General features: G+C 32.3%; 2 protein-coding genes and 1 pseudogene across 2 annotated transcripts; 1 reads left to right on the top strand and 2 right to left on the bottom strand.

The window, feature by feature from the left end:
* Positions 1 to 361: 361 nt before the first annotated feature.
* On the bottom strand, positions 362 to 1435 carry LOC108663875 (probable leucine-rich repeat receptor-like protein kinase At1g35710). The gene has a single exon (XM_018129765.1). It carries the CDS (start codon positions 1433 to 1435, stop codon positions 362 to 364), a length of 1074 nt encoding a protein of 357 aa, XP_017985254.1.
* Positions 1436 to 2422: 987 nt separating this feature from the next.
* On the top strand, positions 2423 to 3973 carry LOC18601388 (peroxisomal membrane protein 2). Its single transcript, XM_018129766.1, has 5 exons — positions 2423 to 2436; positions 2852 to 2996; positions 3096 to 3228; positions 3320 to 3358; positions 3873 to 3973. The coding sequence occupies exons 1-5, from the start codon at positions 2423 to 2425 to the stop codon at positions 3971 to 3973; spliced, it is 432 nt and encodes a 143-aa protein (XP_017985255.1).
* Positions 3974 to 9763: 5790 nt separating this feature from the next.
* Positions 9764 to 14041, bottom strand: LOC108663876 (annotated as a pseudogene).
* Positions 14042 to 19972: the final 5931 nt, after the last annotated feature.

Consider the following 19972-nt stretch of genomic DNA (forward strand, 5'->3'; position numbering starts at 1 on the left):
CAAAATAATAACTCTCTTAAACATGAAGATTTAAAGAATGATTCTCTTTAAAAAAAATATTTGGATAAATCAATTATACATATAAAGGGAATTGGAGAGAAAGATGCATACCCGAAGCCATATATCCCAAGGTTCTTGCAACTGCAAGGGAGGTTAAGCTGAAAGAATTAGTCTTTAAAAATTTGGCAGTGCCAAAATCAGAGACATGAGCTTCAAATTCTGAATCTAGGAGACCGTTGTTGCTAGAAATGTGATGGTGAATAATCAGAAGTGAGCAATCATGGTGCATATAGGATAGAGCATTGGACATCCCTTTCACAAAATTCAGCTTCTTGACCCAATCCAATTCCATTGCTTGTTTCTAATTGTTTAGTATCACTCTCGAGCTTCCTTTTTCAATTAAATCATAAACCAAAAAATAGTATTTTGCATGGGGACAAAAACCATATAGCTTCACAATATTGCAATGTCGTATATTTGTCAGGGCAACAACCTCTCTTTCAAAAGCATTCACATTGGTCAGCTCGCCATCTTTTGAAAGATGAAACTTTTTCACAGCAACCACTTGACCTGACGACGGCACAACTTTGTAAACATGTCCGTGTCCTCCTGTCCCAATGCAATAATTGGAATTAAATTCATCTGTTGCCTTGATGATATCTTGATAGAATCCTTTTCCAAAATCGCCCGATATACCCAAAATTTGCTCACAGTTCTTCTCTTCTAATGTCTTATTTTTATGTTTACATCTCTGGCATAGAGTGAAAAGACCTATGATCAAGATAAGCAACAAAAGTAGGTTACCTAAAAGGGGTATTACGATCCAAATGAGGCCTTTTCTGCTTGAAATAGAAACACAAGCCTTTAAACATGTAGTGTTGCCGCACAGCGTTTTATTACTTTGAAATGCATAACATGAAGCCGCACAAAAAGCTTTGGTGTTTGGAATAAGACCTTCTAATTGATTGAAGGACACATTTACAATTGTCAAGCCTGACAAACCATTTTCAAAAGTTGATCGAATGGAACCAAAGAGCATGTTGTGTGAAAGATTTATGGTTTCCAAGATCAACAAGTTCCCAAGCTGTGGCAGTATCTCTTCCATCAAAAAATTTTGACTAAGATCAATATTTTCTAGAGAATGTAAATCACCAATTTCTAAAGGAATGGTTCCATGAAACCTGTTCGAGCTCAAATTCAAGAATTGAAGTTTTAAACAGTTTCCAATCTCCGTCCAAAGTGATCCACTTAAGTTGTTTGCTGTTAGATTCAACGTTTGAAGGTCATGTAGCATTCTAGTTGTTAGAGGGATATTGCCTGATAGTTGGTTACCTTGTAGTGACAGATCCATCAACGATGTCAACCTACACAACTCTTTTGGAATCTCTTCAGTTAGATAAGTGAAAGAAAGGTCAAGTCTTTGTAACTGAGTCATCATCCCAAGAGCAAACAGAATCTCACTAGAAATATTATTGTTGGAGATTTTCAAGTTTCTCAAATTACGACACTTCCCCCATTTACATGAAAATTCACCATAGAATTGATTGTTATTCAAATCAATATAATTCAAATTAGGGTTTATGCTAAAATCTTCTGTTATATTTCTAATGAATTGATTTCCATCGAGCCTGATTCTAAATAAGTTGGTGCAATTTTTTATAGTTTTGGGGATTCGGCTAGTGAAATTGTTGTTTGCTTCACTGAAATTGGTAAGAAAAATAAAAAGGAAAACAAAGTTGAAAAAATAGTAAAACTTTTTAATTGCAAAAAGAATTTTGATTTCAGATCTGAATTTCAAATTCCAAAAATTAAAAAAAATGTAAATGCAAATGGAATTCAAATGAAACGCAAATGAAGTGAGAAAGAAAAGAGTTTGAGATTTCTAAGAAAGAGAATACGAAGGTATTAATAATTATGGGAAAATGAAGGTGAATTGATGGAAGGATGTACCAAATATTACATGCAGAGGACTTGAGCTCCAAAGTCTTCGACTGTGATTGTAGTTAGACGACAACCACATTTATAAGACAATTAATAGGACATGATAGCTAGACGGGAAAAAAATACATATATCATTGATATTTTTTTAAGCATTTTACATTAGTAAAGGTTAAAATGAAAAATAAATAGTTGAAAAGGAAAAATATAATATTAATGTAATTAAATAACATATTTTTTTCTTAAATAAGAATGGCTGAATACATTAACTCATTAACTAGGTTTAACTACTTAATATTTTCCACACTTTTTCATTGAAAATTTTCCATTTAAGTTGGTTCTAAAATGAATTATCAATTGCATTGAAAAAATTTAAATCATTGAGAATTTTCATTTTCAATGGTTTATCAAAGACACCCGTAGTTTTGGGACTGGTAGGTGCCAATGTGTAGCAGTTTAGATGATCAGTTTCAATTTCAATGAAATGACTGGATTGAGGTATTTAGCAGATCCTTGGTGATTTGGACTTTAGATGGCTCAAATTGCTGAAAGTGGATCTACCTAGCTCACTCCAAACAGTTAGGAATGTTGTTTTGGAGCATTAGACTGCATATTCATGTGACATCCTATAAGTGGGAGGGAGTGGGGGTGGGGAGTATTGATTGCATTTATCACCAATGAATCATCTTCTCTTTGTGTGCGTGTGTTTTAAATTTTCTTATTTTTGACAAAACTAGTGCATCTTGTTAAGGTGCTTGTCTATTATAATGGCTTGAGTATTGCCAGTGCATTTGACAGTTTTAATTTGTATTTTAACGAATGTCCATTTTAGGATATCATGTCAAGCACCGTTTCACACCTTTGAAAACATGACGTTTATTGGTTCAACATGACATTTTAGTATTCCTTTTAGGATATCCGTATTGAAAGTGCATTGGCTTCATGCCTTGCGGATGACTTCTTATGGGTTTCTTTTCTATGGCCCTGGTTCATATCCGTGGTATAAGTATCTGGATCATTATTTGCCACATCAGACAGCACAAAACCTAATGCTGACGGTACATTTATTTCGATTTGATTGTTTAGCTTTCATATAGATTTAACGGTTAGAGAGCAACTCGATTAGGACAAAACTTTATGATAGTTAGTTCTTGCAGGTTTTATTAAACCAGATAGTGCTTGGTCCATGTGTGATTGCTGTTGTCTTTGCATGGAACAATTTATGGCTAGGGAAGCTCTCACAGCTCCCAAATAAATATCAGAAGGATGCTCTTCCAACACTATTTTATGGTAAAACCTCTTTTGAAACAAAATGCGTATTGGACTGATAAAAATATCTTGCTTCCGTGTAATTTGATTTTTATCTTTGATTCTTATGCAGGATTTAGGTTTTGGATCCCTGTCAGCATGTTGAACTTTTGGTAAATCTGTCTTCATTAGTATTATCTATTTATTCTAGTTGGCACTGAATCATGGTGGGAGAAATTTGTAGAGTATGTGAACAACTCCAATGTCGAAACAAGTAGTTTTGACCCACATATTTCTTATGCTATTTTATTTTACAAATAGCTTTTGGATGATGGATTTTTGGGATATTGAGTTATTGGAATTGGATTTTCGCGTTCTTTGTTTCTCTCTTCTTTTCAACCTCTAATTCTGATTCTCCTTTGCTTCCTCTTTTCTGGGCATTTCTGTGTTTCTTTCCCTCTAACCTATTTCTTTGTTTTTCATCTTACCTGTGGTCTATTGATTTCTTATTAATTCCTTATGTTTTCTTGTTTTCATTGGTTATTTTGACATTTTGTTTTTGATAATAAATCTTTGTCGCAAACCCCAAACATTGTCTGAAAATAACTAGTGCCTTGTTGTTTATTGATTGGTGCTTTTATTGTGTTTTTTCGACATGCTTGTGCAATCTATTTGGTGGGTCGACCGGGTGGTCCCTCTTCAAGCCCGTGTAGCTTTCATGGCCACAGGATCCATTTTTTGGAACTTTTTCTTGTCATCAACCACTACAACAAAAATGATCTTTTAACGACATAATTTTAACTGCACTTTTATTTTTGCATCTAAAAACTTGGTGATAGTATTTGAAATTTAAGATTTAGATACTTTTTTATTTTTCAATCTATAAAAAGTTCAAACCTTTTATATTTTTATTTATTTTAACTAAAAAAAGGGCTCTCTCATGTCTGTCTTACCGTTTCTCTTTTTCTCAAATTTTAAATCCTCTATAATGTAGCAAAAAAGATATTGGGACAAAACCATTCAATATATGTACGAATCTCAAAAAACTCCAATTCCATCTAACCCCTGCCCCAAATTCTTTTATTGTTTTTCTTTCCCGTAATCAAAACCCTAATCTCAATTCCTTCAAAAACTCCCCTTTTGTATAGCAAGATTTAGGGTTCTTTAAACATCGAAGGTTTCTTCTTTAGGAAATTTCCTTAAGTCTCCCACTCTCCAACAACCTCTGCAATTTAAACTCCAGTTCTCAAATTTGATGGCGTTAATAAAGAGGTTCGTGGAGGACAATAAGAGCTTGTGGCGGATATTAAAGAGGCATTGGTGGATTTTCTAAATGAAGGTTATGAGAGGGCAAAGGAGGCTTAGATTAGGGTTGATAAATTGGAAGAGACGTTGGGGGAAATTAACCAAAGAATGAAGGTTTTAAGTGCCATTATGAGAACCAAGGGGTAATTGAAATAATTTTTCTATTTTTTTGTTAATTTGTTTTCAATTGTTGATTTGAGGGATTTTTGAATAATTTTATACCATTACTGTAGTTGATTGTTAATTTAAGTCTTGTTGCCATATTGTTATTGCTTAAAATTTGATTTCCTCTACGATTTCAATCTGGTTAAATTTGCAATTCTTCTAAGTTGGTATCTATAAGCTTTGTAGGGTCAGCTGTCTTTAAACCAAGACACCTTCATATCAGGAAGCTACATAATTAAAAATGTTGCCAATTTCATCATTTTCGATTGCATCAACAGAGTCTTATCTGGATCTCTGCCTTTGCTTTGCTTGCCTACTTGTTTGTGCATGGCCAAAGTCTGTCCACCTTTCTTGCTTTCTTTATGCTTTTTTGTTTTGTTGTTATGTTTGTTTTTTGGCTTGTTTTGTCTTTAGCACACTAAAATTTCAATGTAATAACTCAAGCATTCCAGAAATGGCTAGGTGCAACTTTATCAAACTCTGGAGAATATTTGAATGTCAAGACATTTCATTTTCCAATAAATTTTGCTTTCAGAGCATCCACTGCTGCCGCTCAGGTGAGCTTCATTTGAAGCTGAATGTCCAATGATATATGATGCAACATACTCTCTTGTCACATATGTTTGTTGATGTATGTATTTTCAGACATGTCACTTGTAGGTTTTAATAATGGACAAAAGTAACTTGGAGGTAGCAATTGGCTCGTATAAACGCTACAAGGTAATACATCTCTTATCTTAGGCTTTCAAGTTACTATTAAAGTTCCATGTGGAAGAAATAAGACCTTAAATCCGACCATTGCTTTATTAAAATAATGGTAAATGTATTTGCAGAAAGATGCATTGGCTTTGAAGGAGCTTTTGGCATCAATGCTTATAGATTTTACATCCCATGGACTAGGATTTTGCCAGGTAAAATTTTCTTGATCAAACTCCCAATCAAGAGAGAGAGAAAAATTATTTATTATTAAAATATTTGAAAATATTTTTATATTATTCAATATCTCCCAATCAAGTTTTTTCTACTGTGTTGCATAAACTTAAAGGCCTAACTCTTAGATTACTAGCTAATCAAAACTTCTTCTTCTTTTTCCACTTCCTTTGATCTTCGGTCATTGAGCCTTTGAGCAGCCATCATTGCTTATAAAATTTCTAGGTTCAGCGTCTTAAAAAAATTCTCAAAATTAATCTAATAAGTAATGATGATTTTGGGAAATTTTTAGGTTTGAATTTAGCTCACACTTGGCCAATGGAACCTTTTTTAATTTAAATAGGATTGATAATTTGGGAAGTTGTAAGCCTAAGGACTTGGTTAATTGGCTGGGAACATATGGCTCCCATGTTGATAGATGTAGTTTTCACACGTCAATGGGATAAGATTGAAGCAAATTTGGATCCACCAACATTGGATGTTGAGGAGCTGTAAGACCACTTTTTTATCACGTGACAAGGATTGTGAAACTATATCTAAATATTACCTCTTTTGTAGGTTCGGTTGTTACATTCTTACAGTATCAAAATGCACTTTCAAAGGACTTACAGGTTATTATCTCAAGCTTAACATTATATCATTAGTTCATACATAGAACTTAAAGAGACTACCGTAATGGCTCTTTGCAAATGAAATAAAATAGACATTTTGCATGTGTCAGCATTTTTGTCATGATTTTAAGGTCAGTAATTGGTAACTTTTTGTACCGAATGTTGCTTATTCTTCTTGATTTTATGGTTATACATAACCCTATGAGCATTTGATTAACTAAGTACATACATAGAAGTTGCTTATGAAAGTTAGGAAAATAGTTCTTGGCATTATTGGTAATGGTATTTGCATAAATTTTTCATAGCTTGTAGAGTATCGAACATCTGTGCAATTCCAATATGATAAAAATACATGTCAGACTCATATTTTCTTTAAATGTATGAGTAGGATTCTTTCATTCTGCTAAAAGCATGGGCAAGGCTCATGCTTTTTACAAAAAGTATGTTGAATCTCAACCTTGCACAAACTAATGCCTAAGCCAACCTTCAGTTAGCTTTTGCACTTGTGTTTTGGTTTTGGTTGAAGCAATTTGTCCTTAGAAGTTTGAAGAAGTTTGAGATTGTAGGAAGTCATGCTTCTTCTTGTCTTGGCTATGGAAGTCTTTTCTTAGCCTAGCAATTGAGGGACATAAACAGAAGTGGGGATGAAATGTTCCTGTTAATATTTACTTGGCTAGAACTTTGTCTGATTATGCAAGAATTATCAGATCTTAAGCATCTTGTTTTAAATGCTCTTACATGTTTTATTTACAGCAAATTAGTTGTCATTTTTCATAGTCAATTATTCATGGAATGAAAAAAAGAGAAATGATTATATGAAAATGTACCCACCAAATTTATTTTACTTTTGTTGCTGTGATTTTCATCCTTCTTTTTCTTAAATAAACATTGTCCATCAGAATGAAGCAATCTCATATTTTAACTTGCAGGGAATCAAATATTCCTAACCACATGCCAACAAACTATTTTGGGATTCTACTTAAATACTTTGTGTAAGGAAATTTGGAACAAATGTGTAGACATTATTCAAACAATTGTAATTTTACTTAATAATTGTTTTGATGATCAATATTTGTTGTAAATTTTGTAAAATTTGCATGGTTCATTCTTTGTAGCTTGCTGTAAAATCTGCAAAATTTGCACTTTTCTGTTGCACATTATAATGTTGTAGGTGTTGCTATTATACACTTTTAACTGCATATTCTATATGCTGCTATAGATTTTAGGATTGCAGCCATATAGTATATGGCTGCATATTAATTTTGCTGCAAAATCTCATAAGAAAGTGCAGCAAAACTTTTCCATACGGTGGCTAAGGTTACACTTTTTTAAAGTGCAGCCTTAACATAAGGCAGCAGATTTTTCACCTATGACTACAATTTTTTCTGCAGCCAAAGGTCAAAAATGTTGTAGTGAACCATGAGCAAGTAGATTCAACCACACCAAGGATTGATAAATTATGTTGTCAGCTAATGAGATTCAAGCCTGAGGTATTTTTGATTTCTGCTCCCAGTTTACTTGCATAGAGGTTATTGGTATTCCATGGTTTACTTCTATTTTTGTTTATATGATAACTTATTGCTAACATGAAATCTGGCAGAATTCTAGTCAAAAGAGACGTGGGAAATAGAAGTTATGATTTTTTGTCATAACTTCAAAATGTGACATTGTTCACAGATTGCCTTGCATGTCTGAGATATCGAAGTGGTATGAATTTATGTACTTAGCAAATACAAAACTGAAGATACTTAATTTCTTGTGAACACAAAATCATGTGATTTAATGGCAATTTTGTGCCTTTGCTGTTATGCCTCTCTTGTTCTTAATATTATTTTTTCTTTAAATGTTTCTTGAGAATGGATTACTCTGATTTCAGCATTGGAAATGAATTTTTGTCCCTATTCATCTCATAGAACTGGAAATTATTTTAATTGTTTACGGTATTGTTCAGATTAATCTCATATTTTTTTTATTTTGCTACATTTGAATGAGTCCATGGGGGAAGGAGGGATTTGAACTTTGTTTCATCGTAAATATTTTCCGACAAATTTTGTTGAAAAGACCAGATTCTGCTGAACAAGGGCATAGGTTTGCAACTAATGTTGTTAATGATGTTATACTGTTCTGTTCTGCCTTTCTAGTAATTTTAGTTGTTTAAGAATTGACACTGAAATTTCTGAGAATCTTTTCCGTACCTACAAGGCTTTATTTATCAAAAATTCCCTTCATCATTGCCTTTTAGCTATCACACGAGAAGAATTCTATATCACCAATGATGCTAACCATACCTCACTTGCCTTATCTGAAGTGTGGAAAATAAAATTATACATGCCCAGACAAGTATCAGAAACCAATTCAAATCACGCCACTGGATGGCCTAAAGATCACGTGGTTATGGAGAGGCATACGAATATCTTTCCTTTAGATACTTCATGTATCATTGCTTTAGGGAGAACCTGGTTGATTTTTCCGTAGCAAAAGCCATTTCTCTGACTGAAAAGGCATGCTAATTGTTTGATGTAGAACTCCTCGCATGATAAGACCCTGGTTTTAAATTTTCAGGGTTGAGTTATAATTGGGATATATTAAGATGTTATTTGGCTTAGCTTTTCCTTTATTAACATTCCACATACTGTTGATTTTATTTAATTTTTTTTTGTACTTCATCATATGTTGACTCTTGAATCTGAGTTAATTACAATTTGGGAGTAGAAGGTGTCCTTGAAAGCTTTGGTACCAATTAGCCAGTGGATGCTGATTTAGCCAAAAATAAACATTGATTTCTGGTTAGTATTATAGACAAGATTTGGATAATCGTTTATTTGAATGTCCATGAAATTTTCTTCTCATCTTGGAAGGATAGGACAATCAGCAATGCGATCCAGATCATTGGTTTAGGTGCCCAAGAAAACTAATTAACGAGTCTAGAGAGTTGTAATAGAACATGAATTTCTTCCAAAAAATTGAAGTTGGATCATATAAGATTTTGGGAAAAAAAAAGTTTAGCTTTTGTAAAGCAGTAAATGAGTTTTGGGGGACTAAAAGCAGAATTTGGATGAAACAGCTAGGAATCAAGAACTGTTGAAAGACTTTAGCCTTTTCAGAACTTTCCTTGGGATAAACCCACCCCATTATTAGGTTAAATAAAGTTCAATATTAACTAATAATTAAGTAATTGCAGCACAAATAATGGCAAGTTCTTACATCGGTATTCATACATATGCATATAATTTCATCTCTATATGCATAAATGAAGGTAAAGTGAAGGATATCTTAATTACTTGTCCAACCTTTCCTCCTATGTTTTGTTCTGTGGGTTAGAATGTTGAAAGCTTATAAAAATACTATAGCATAGCATAAGATAAGGGTATATTAATGAGCATAACTAAATGAGTTTATAAATAAACTGACAAATTTTAGTAAAAATGAAGAAAACCTAGAAGTTTCATTTCTCATTTCATATGCAGAAAAGTAGATTACATCGAAATTAAACCAAACAAGAAAGAGATCAGTAGAAAAGATACACAGTGACTAAAATTTTATGAAAGGGTTAGTCATTGGGAGCTTCAGTGAGCAATGAGCTCTCCCAATTCTATCCATGAGAATGGCTTGGAAAGTGGAGGCCATTGAGTTGTAAGTGCGGAAGAAATACTTTGCATCGTTGGTCGATTTTGTGGATTAGCATGCAAACATGCAAATGCTAGTTGTATAGTAGAGACCACACCTTCTGTAACTCGACTTCTTGGAGGTCGAAGGCATTGGTCTACCACATCACTCAGCAACGTCTGCAGAGAGATCGGCAATGAGGACGAGGATGACACCAATGATGATGAGGATGAAAATAGAGCCAAGATGAGATCACCAGGATGGTTGCCTCTCATTATTTCAAGCATTAGCACGCCAAAGTTGAAAACGTCATATTTCTCATTCACTTTCGTTGTGTAAGCCAGCTCTGCAAAATAATAACTCTCTTAAACATGAAGATTTAAAGAATGATTCTCACTAAAAATATGTGTCTAAATCAATTATACATATAAAGGGAATTGGAGAGAAAGATGCATACCCGGAGCTATATATCCCAAGGTTCCTGCAATTGCAAGGGAGGTTAAGCTGGAAGAATTAGGCTTTAAAAATCTGGCCGTGCCAAAATCAGAGACATGAGGTTCAAATTCTGAATCCAAGAAAACGTTGCTAGAAATGTTGCGGTGAATTATGTGAGGTGAGCAATCATGGTGCATATAGGATAGCGTATTGGCCACCCCTTTAACAACATTCAGCCTCTTGACTTAATCCAATTCCATTGCTTGGTTTTCATCATTTAGTGTCACTCGCAAGCTTCCCTTTTCAATAAACTCATACACCAAGAAAAAGTGTTTTGCATGTGGACAAAAACCATGTGGCTTCACAATATTTCGATGTCGTATATTTGTCAGGGCAACTACCTCTCTTTCAAAAGCATTCACATTGGTCAGCTCACCATCTTTTGAAAGATGAAGCTTTTTTACAGCAACCACCTGACCTGACGATAACACAGCTTTGTAAACATTTCCATGTCCTCCTGTCCCGATGCAATAATTGGAGTTGAATTCATCTGTTGCCTCGACGATATCTTGATAAAATCTTTTTCCAAAATCGCTCGATATACCTATAATATGCTCTCAATTCTTCTCTTCTGACGTTTTATTTTTACTTTTGCATCTTTGGCATAAAGCAAAAAGACCTACAATCAAGATAAGCAACAAAACTAGGTTACCCAAAAGGGGTATTATGATCCAAATGAGGCCTTTTTTGCTTGAAATAGGAACACAGGCCTTCAAACATGTAGTGTTGCCGCACAGCCCTTTATTACTTTGAAGTGCAAAACATGAAGCCTCACGAAAAGCTTTGATGTTTAGAATAGGACCTTCCAATTGATTGAAGGACACATTTACAGTTATCAAACTTGACACACTATTTTCAAAAGTTGATGGAATGGAACCAAAGAGCATGTTGTGCGAAAGATTTATGGTTTTCAACATCAGCAAGTTTCCAAGCTGTGGCGGTATCTCTCCCATCAACAAATTTTGACTAAGATCAATATTTTCTAGAGAGTGTAAATCACCAATTTCTAATGGAATGGTTCCAACAAACCTATTTAGCCTCAGATTCAAGATTTGTAGTTTTAAACAATTTCTAATCTCCTTGGAAAGTGATCCACTTAAGTTGTTTGCTGCTAGATTCAGAGTTTGAAAATCACGTAGCATTCCGATTACTGGAAAAATGTTGCCCAATATTTGGTTATCTTCTAGCGAAAGATCCATCAGCAATGTCAACCTACCCAATTCTTTTGGAATTTCACCAGTTAGATGATTCAAAGAAAAGCCAAGTCTTTGTAATTTAGCTATCTTTCCAAGAGCGGGTGGTATCTTACCAGAAATATTGTTGTTGGCAATTTTCATGGCTATCAAATTACGATATTCCCCCCATTTCCATGTAAGCTCACCATACAATTGATTACCACTCAAATCAATATAATACAACTTGGGGTATATGCCGAAATTTTCTTATATGTTTCCAGTCAGTTGATTACCTTCGAGCTTGACTCTAAATAAGCTAGTGCAATTTCTTAAACTTTTGGGGATTGAACCTATGAAACTGTTGTCTGAAGCAATGAGGTTTTCAAGCAACTTACCTTGACAGATATTCTGTGGTAAAAAGCCAATGAAATTGTTGTACTATAATAGTAAGTTTTTCAAATTTGTTAAGTTCTCCATCTCTTGAGGTAATGAACCCGACAATTTGTTGTTCAATAGTTCAAGAAAAGACAAATTACTCAAGTTCCCTATAGAACGAGGAAGAGCACCAATTAGTTGATTTTCCAACAAGACAAGTGCTTGAAGAGATCTTAACAACTCAATTTCTTAGAGAATGGAAATAGAGAGTTTGTTGTAGTAAAGGTAAAAAACAGATAAGTTTGTCAAATTTTCTATTGAAGTTAAGATTGGACCTGTGAGTTTGTTGTCGTAAAGGTAAAGAATGAATAAGTTTGTCAAATTTCCTATTGAAGTTGGGATTGGACCTATGAAATTTTTATCAAGCAATTCAAGATCAGAAAGAGATCTTAACAACCCAATTTCTTGAAGAATAAAACCAGAGAGTTTGTTATTATAAAGGTAAAGAACTGATAAATCTGTCAAATTTTCTATTAAAGCTGGGATTGGACCTATAAAATTGTTGTCAGACAATTCAAGCTTGGAAAGAGATCTTAGCAACCCAGTTTCTTAAGAAATGGAATCAAAGAGTTTGTTGTTGTAAAGGTAAAGAATGGATAAGTTTGCTAACTTTCCTATTGAAATTGGAATTGAACCTGTGAAATTGTTATCAGACAATGCAAGCTTAGAAGGAGATTTTACCAACCCAATTTCTTGGGAAATGAAACTAGAGAGTTTGTTGTTGTAAAGGTGAAGAACGGATAAGTTTGTCAAATTTCCTATTGAAGCTAAGATTGGACTTGTGAAATTGTTGTTAGACAAGTCAAGCTTAGAAGGAGATCTTAGCAACCTAATTTCTTGAGGAATGGAACCAGAGAGTTTGTTGTTGTAAAGGTATAGAACGGATAAGTTTATCAAATTTCCTATTGAAACTGGGATTGAACTTGTGAAATTGTTGTCAGACAGTGTAAGCTTAGAAAGAGATCTTAGCAACCCAATTTCTTGGGGAATGGAACTAGAGAGTTTGTTGTTGTAAAGGTAAACAAATCATAAATTTGTTAAATTTCCTATTGCAGCTAGAATTGAACCCATTAAATTGTTGTCAGACAATTCAAGGTCAGAAAGAGATCTTAACAATCCAATTTCTTGGGGAATGGAACTAGAGAGTTTGTTGTTGTAAAGATAAAAAAAAGATAAGTTTGTCAAATTTCCTATTGAAGCTGGGATTGGACTTGTAAAATTGTTATCAGACAATGCAAGCTTAGAAAGAGATCTTAACAACCCAATTTCTTGGGAAATGGAACTAAAGAGTTTGTTGTTGTAAAGGTAAACAAACCATAAATTTGTCAAATTTCCTATTGAAGCTATGATTGAACCTATTAAATTGTTGTCAGACAATTCAAGGTCAGAAAGAGATCTTAACAACCCAATTTCTTAGGGAATGGAACTAGAAAGTTTGTTGTTGTAAAGGTAAAGAAAAGATACATTTGTCAAATTTCCTATTGAAGCTGGGATTTGACTTTTGAAATTGTTATCAGACAATTCAAGGTCAGAAAGAGATCTTAATAACCCAATTTCTTGGGGAATGGAATCAGAGAGTTTGTTGTTATTAAGATAAAGAATGGATAAGTTTACCAAATTTCCTGTTGAAGTTGGGATTGGACTTGTGAAATTGTTGTAAGATAATTCAAGATCAGAAAGTGATCTTAACAATCCAATTTTTTGGAAAATGGAACCAGAGAGTTTGTTGCTATAAAGGTAAAGAACAGATAAGTTTATTAAATTTCCTATTGAATGAATACTTCCATAGAGTGAGTTAATGCTAAGATCAATATGAGTAAGGTTGGGAAAAAAGGAGAAGTTTAAAACTTCTAGCTTGCCTTTCAAACCTGAGGAGGAAAGGTTTAGATGAGTGATGCTCCCAAACGAACCACAACGTATCCCTGCCCAAGTGCAGGGCCTGGTTCCGACCCAAGAAGACAAGGCGGCTTGACTTTCCTTGTCAATACTAGCCTTCCATAGTAGAAGTGTCTCTACTTCCGTCACTCCTACAAGAGTTGTTGCAGATCTTGAAGAAGCAGTAGAAGCAATGAAGTGGAAAGAAGAAACTAAAACTAGGCTGAGGAAGAACATGACTTTAAGTGGGAAGGGCATCGTAACTCTTATGGGTTTTTGTTGATATGGGCTGTGTATTGGCGGATGAACAATCAGACATTTATAAATAGATTTTTTTTGGCTGGAAGGCATTGAGTATAATTGATAGAGTCCTTAAAGTGACATATTCAGATGTGGGCTGTTCGTGGAATAGTACGTAGCTACTCCTTTGCACCTACTTTGGAAAGCCTTAAATCAGAAACTTTCTACAATGCTTAGAAGTTGAACATACATTGATGTGTGCGCTTGTCAACTATCTGGTTAAAACATGCGTATTCAATTGTTTGTTTTCCACTTTCCCTAAATTTGATAGCATAAAGCTGTATGATCCACTCAAACTGTATAATTCTAGGTAAGTTAAAGACTATTTACTTTTCATTTCCATTTGTCTTTCTCCGGTTCCTTCTAGAAATCGATCATGTTATTCTTTAGTATTGATACACACTTCTTTTTCTCTCCATCGTTCATACTTGATTCATTAGTATTTCTCGTTGAGTTAAAGCTTACTTTTGTTGGTATGTTTCTTGTTTGCTCCTTTTAGCTAAAGTTCGTACTGATCTTTTTTTGATAAAATTTATCTTTATTTATTAAGAAAAATCTATAAATAATATCGATATGTGTCTTATCCTTGTCTGCCTTAAGTTTTGGGACAAGATTTAGAAAAATTTCTTTAAATCAAGTTCATGAAGCTTCTTTCAAAAATGATTAAATAAAAAATGTAAAAGCAAAAATTCAAACTGGTTGATTGAAAAGCTTTGTTGCATAAAACAAGTATACAAAATTAGAAAAAAATGTGGTATTTTTTTTATTTTTTATAAGTGAATTTATTAACTTCATAATCATGATGTCATTTCGGGTCACTTGTTTGATCGTAAAAGACTCCTACGACACAAGCAAATTCGACTAGGGTAGGAAAAATACTTTTGTCCAAAGTACCAATTATTACAAAAGACACTGGCCTGATTTAAAAAAAAAAAAAAAACCCAACAGTAGACCTCAGCGGAAGGAAAGACGCCCATGAGCAAAAAGAGGGACGGTCAGACCATCGTTAGCACTCTTACTGCTCCTATCTCAACAAGACAAAACAAAATAAAAAACAAACACTTGCAAGAGCTGGACAAGATGCTCTTTAAACACCGAGCTAGAGGACTTCGTATTTTATTTAAGTATGTACCTTTATTAAATATTAAAACAGAGATTTTACCGTTCAATAAATGGTGATCAAATTTTATATGCAGACAATATTTTTATTTATTTTTTTATATATTATTAGTTTTCTCTTTAAATTTTATCAATTTATCAATTTTTATTTTCAAAATTAATTTTTTTAAAGAGATAACCACAACAAAATTGAGATTTAATTACACATCTTTAGCTAACATATCTTTTTGTGTAATGAAATCTAAAAAGTGCAGTTATTTAAATTTTTAGTTTCACTTTTTCATGTTTAGTAGTAATATAAAAATGTACCATCTTTGTTAGTGTATGCAATCTTTATAGTAATATTTTATTTATATTGTTGTTAAAAATTTATATAATGCATGAGTCATATCTAAAAAATATTATAAAAAATATTTTTAATAACACATTTTGAAAATATATTATCGTAAACCAAACTTGTTGTAATGAGAAATCCTAACAAAGTTGACCTAAAAACCTTTATCCAAGTTTTATCCAAATTTTGGAGGTATCACATGGAAACTTTCTAACAAATTATCCTTTATATTTGTTTATTTCTTTCTCTGCTAAAATTACTTTATATTTCATACAATTTGATTTCAACTGCAAAGAAATATTAAACAATTACTCATGTCCTAATAAAAGACTTGACTTGAGGATCAATTCCGCACTATATAGGTTTCTTTTTTGATCATTTAAGACACAAGAAAATGGGACCGTTTCTGTGCTTGTGAGTTTTTTTTTTTAATTGGGGGAGAGAGGATTTGAACCCTACTTTTCAAACAGAAAAATCATGCACCAACTAATGAGTTAAATGCTTGGGTGCATGCTTATAAGTTATTTTGGATTATTATCATCAAAAATTAAAATAAGCCAAATGAATTGAAAGAGACTAATTTTACAAAATCATCTTAGCTTGCTGGCTGTTATATATATGAGGAGGGATAAGTTGCATTTGGGTAAATCAATTATTTTTACACCTTTTTATAATTTTGTATACAATTAATATTTAAATAATTGAATTTAACAATTTACTTGTACTTGTCATACACGTAAAAATTCAAATTAATCTGATATTCAAATTAAAATTTGATTATAAACAAATAAAGATTAAAATTTAACAATTTATTTATACTTGTCATACATCAAAAATTAAAATAAGACTTAAAAATTAAAATATATATCCAACATGGACATTTTTTTTGGCTTGTAAAAGGATCTGAATAATTTTTTTTGAAATAATAATATATGGAGTATAATCTTTTTAATCTATAGAAATTTATTAAACATATCTATTTTATAATATAATATGAGATAAAAAAATCTATGTAAATAACTTATCAAACTTATGAGCATAAATATAATATGAAATAAAAAAAATCTATGTAAATAAAAGAAACAGCACCCGAGCATTTGGCTCATTAGTTGGTGCATAATCTCCCTACCTAAAGAGTAGGGTTCGAATCACCCCTCCCCCAATCAATAAAAAAAAAAAAAAGAAACAAATTGCTTTGGCTTTTTCACCATAATGTACTGGAACTGGTGCTTATAGAGATTAACCAAAGAATGCAAAGAAAAACGGAAAGAATTTTATAATTTTAAATTAAAAGAATTAGATCTAATGTGCACTTTTGTGAACCAATTTCAAGATAGACCAAAACCTTTATTTAAGAAAAAAGAAGAAGCTAAAATAGTTATAATTCGTTGACCATAAAATACTTAGGTGTAGCTGAGGGTGGAATGAAAGGACCAAAATTGCATAATGATAAATGGGTCAAGTAAAGAAAGAAAAATAAAAAGAAAAAAAAGTTGAAAAAATAGTAAAACTTTTTTATTGAAAAAGAATTTTGATATCAGATCTGAATTTCTAATTCAAAAAATTAAAAAAAATGTAAATAGAAATGAAATGCAAGTGAAGAGAGAGAGAGAGAGAGAGAAAAGAGTTTGAGATTTTTAAGAAAGAGAAGACAAAGGTATTAATAATTATGGGAAAATGAAGGTGAATTGATGGAAGCATGTACCCAAATATTACATGGAGAAGACTCTAGCTCCAAAGTCTTCGACTGTGATTGTAGTTAGACGACAAACACATTTATAAGACAATTAATAGGACAAGATAGTTAGATGGGACGTCATGGTCATATGTTGAATATTGTGTCTAAAACATGCATAAATCTCCGTCATTGTTATTGACTTATTATTTGTAGAGTCATGTATCGGATTAAAGGGGTTAGCCCCGTTCTTTGTACGTATAACTTACTCAATTAACCTCTTTTTCCGACTAGACTTGGAATCAGGCAACCAACAACTGCCCTCCCCGTGACAATCTACGTGAGAATTATGTTGTGATCCTCTTTCAAGACGTTAATATATATTGACTAGTTGTTGTTGCCAATTTTTTTCTGGGAAGAAAGGAGAGTTAAATGCTCATCTTCTCAAGTCATTTCATTTTTGCAATTGTCTCCTATCTTTTCCGAAGACTTGACTTTGTCTAATGAAGAGTAAGGAGAAATGAAAATCATTAAAAAAATAATACTTTTATTATGATTAATTTTTTATGACTGTTCTTCTATTTTATAATTTAAACATCCCATTTGCTTTTCATTCTTTTCATATTTCCTAATTAATTTATTTTTCTAAGAGAATAAGAACGGAAGGAATTAAAAAAAACAACAGCATTTCACGCTCAAAAAATTTAATCTTCTTATAAATGTAAAGGAAGCCAAAATAAGCATTTATTCAATTAAAATTAATTATTTTGTGTACAAATTATTCTATTTGCCTCTTTATTCTCCACTTTTTCTACCTAATATGAATAAGAAAAGATTATTTCCTTCCATTTTCGTTCTCTTTTATCTACTTTTTTTTCTTTTTCTTTTTTTTCGTACTTTTCTTCCTCCGAAGGTATGTAATATAGCAAAAGTATAATAGAGTATATTTTTAAAGGCAGAAGGTGCAGTAGCAACAAAAAATGGCATAACAATTTGTATGGTAATGAGAATTAATATATTTTGTGACTGGTTTAGGAGGATGCGGTGAACAAAGAAAGCAAGAGCCGAAGAGGGAGTAGACACTGGACAGAGACAAGCCTAGAAGAATTAATGTAGTACAAAACGAAACAGGTGTCCTATTTCAAGACTTGACTTGAGCATGGGTTCGGGCTGCCTTCATTTGAAATATTTGTTCACTAGTTTCAGTACCTATCCTCGGACCCCTTGAGGATAGCTCATTTCCATTAGACAAGAAAAAAGTGACCATTGCGTGTTTAATACTTTCATAGTTGTCGCTAACAAATACGTAAAATGAATTAATAGCGTGACCCTACATTTTTTTCTTTTAAATTTGAAGATAATGTCTACAATCGTGACAAATATAGACATTATACCTACCAAAAATCCACCTCACACATGACGACGTATTTTAAGGTTTTTAAAGTCCACGATCATGACATACATGTCATCATTTAAGGGTTTTTCTGTTTTCATTTTAACAATGCCAAATTTTAAGTTGATTGAAGATTTCTAACTCTTATTTTGAGTCAATTAAATTTCAACTGTAAAATATTTTATTGAAAAATATAATGTTATTGATCGATGTAATATAAATATTGAGTATATATATACACAAGAAGTATGCATATATTCTGTCTATTTATATTAAAAAGTATGTTTTTCAAAAGTGTAAATAGTGAATAACATATACATACTAATAATTTATTAAATCATCCTTAATTAATAATTTTTTTATTAAATTAAATTATTGACTAATTTTTATTTTATTTCCCTTTTAACAATTGAAGTTCTTATTAAAGTAAATTTGTGAAACCCTGTTCTATAAAATAATTACGACGTCATTTACATGCTCAATAGAATGTTTACATATTTAGGAAGTTTGAAAAATCGTTAAAAGACGATATTGCCCTTAATGGTATAATTAAGTCGATTAAGCCTCAACTAGTTCAAATAGGAATTTTAAGGTGAAATTAAGAGTGTCACAGTTCAGGGATGACTCAAAATGGTAATTCGGAGTTCGATGATCAATTTGGAGTCAAACCGAAATTTTCACTATCCAAGGACAAAATGGTTATTTGCCACTTGAGGATAAAATGGGAATTTTTAGAAAAGATTTTTTTAGTCCATTTGACTTATTGGAGTATGATTTGAGGTTTAGAAGTGAACAAGTTTAATTCCGGTGATTTCTGGAGTGTGGGGGCAAAATCATAATTTTTCCAATGGCAGACAAAATTTGAGATTTTGAGAGAATTTAGATCACATTTGACAAATTGGAGAATGGTATGAGTATAAGGGATGAAAAATATTTCTATGGGCAATTTTTCAGTTTTTGAGGTAAAAATGTAATTTTTCACTTTACGTGGGTAAAAGTGTAATTTTTAAAAATTTGCTCCACTAAGACTTTGGAAAAGTCTAGAAATTTCATAGAAGACATGGATAAGTGAAGAGGATTGAGTGGTAGAAAAAGAAAGTCAAAAAGATGGCTAGAAAAAAATAAAATAATAAAATATTCAAAAGGTAAATAAAATAATAATATTTTATTAAGCCTATTAAAAGGCTTGAAAATTCCAGAATTCTTCATTGGGATGGTCAGCCAAAACCAGCAGGAGAGAGAGAGAAATAAGAACAAACCCTAGAGTGAGAAAATTCAAAGAAAAAGTGTGATTTTTCAAGGAATCAAGTGTTTAAAGGTATGATTTTTCAAGCTTAGCTTAAGATTTATCATTTCCATGCATTTCTC

This window comes from Theobroma cacao, unplaced genomic scaffold (genome assembly GCF_000208745.1).
Source record: "Theobroma cacao cultivar B97-61/B2 unplaced genomic scaffold, Criollo_cocoa_genome_V2, whole genome shotgun sequence".
Lineage (NCBI taxonomy): Eukaryota > Viridiplantae > Streptophyta > Magnoliopsida > Malvales > Malvaceae > Theobroma > Theobroma cacao.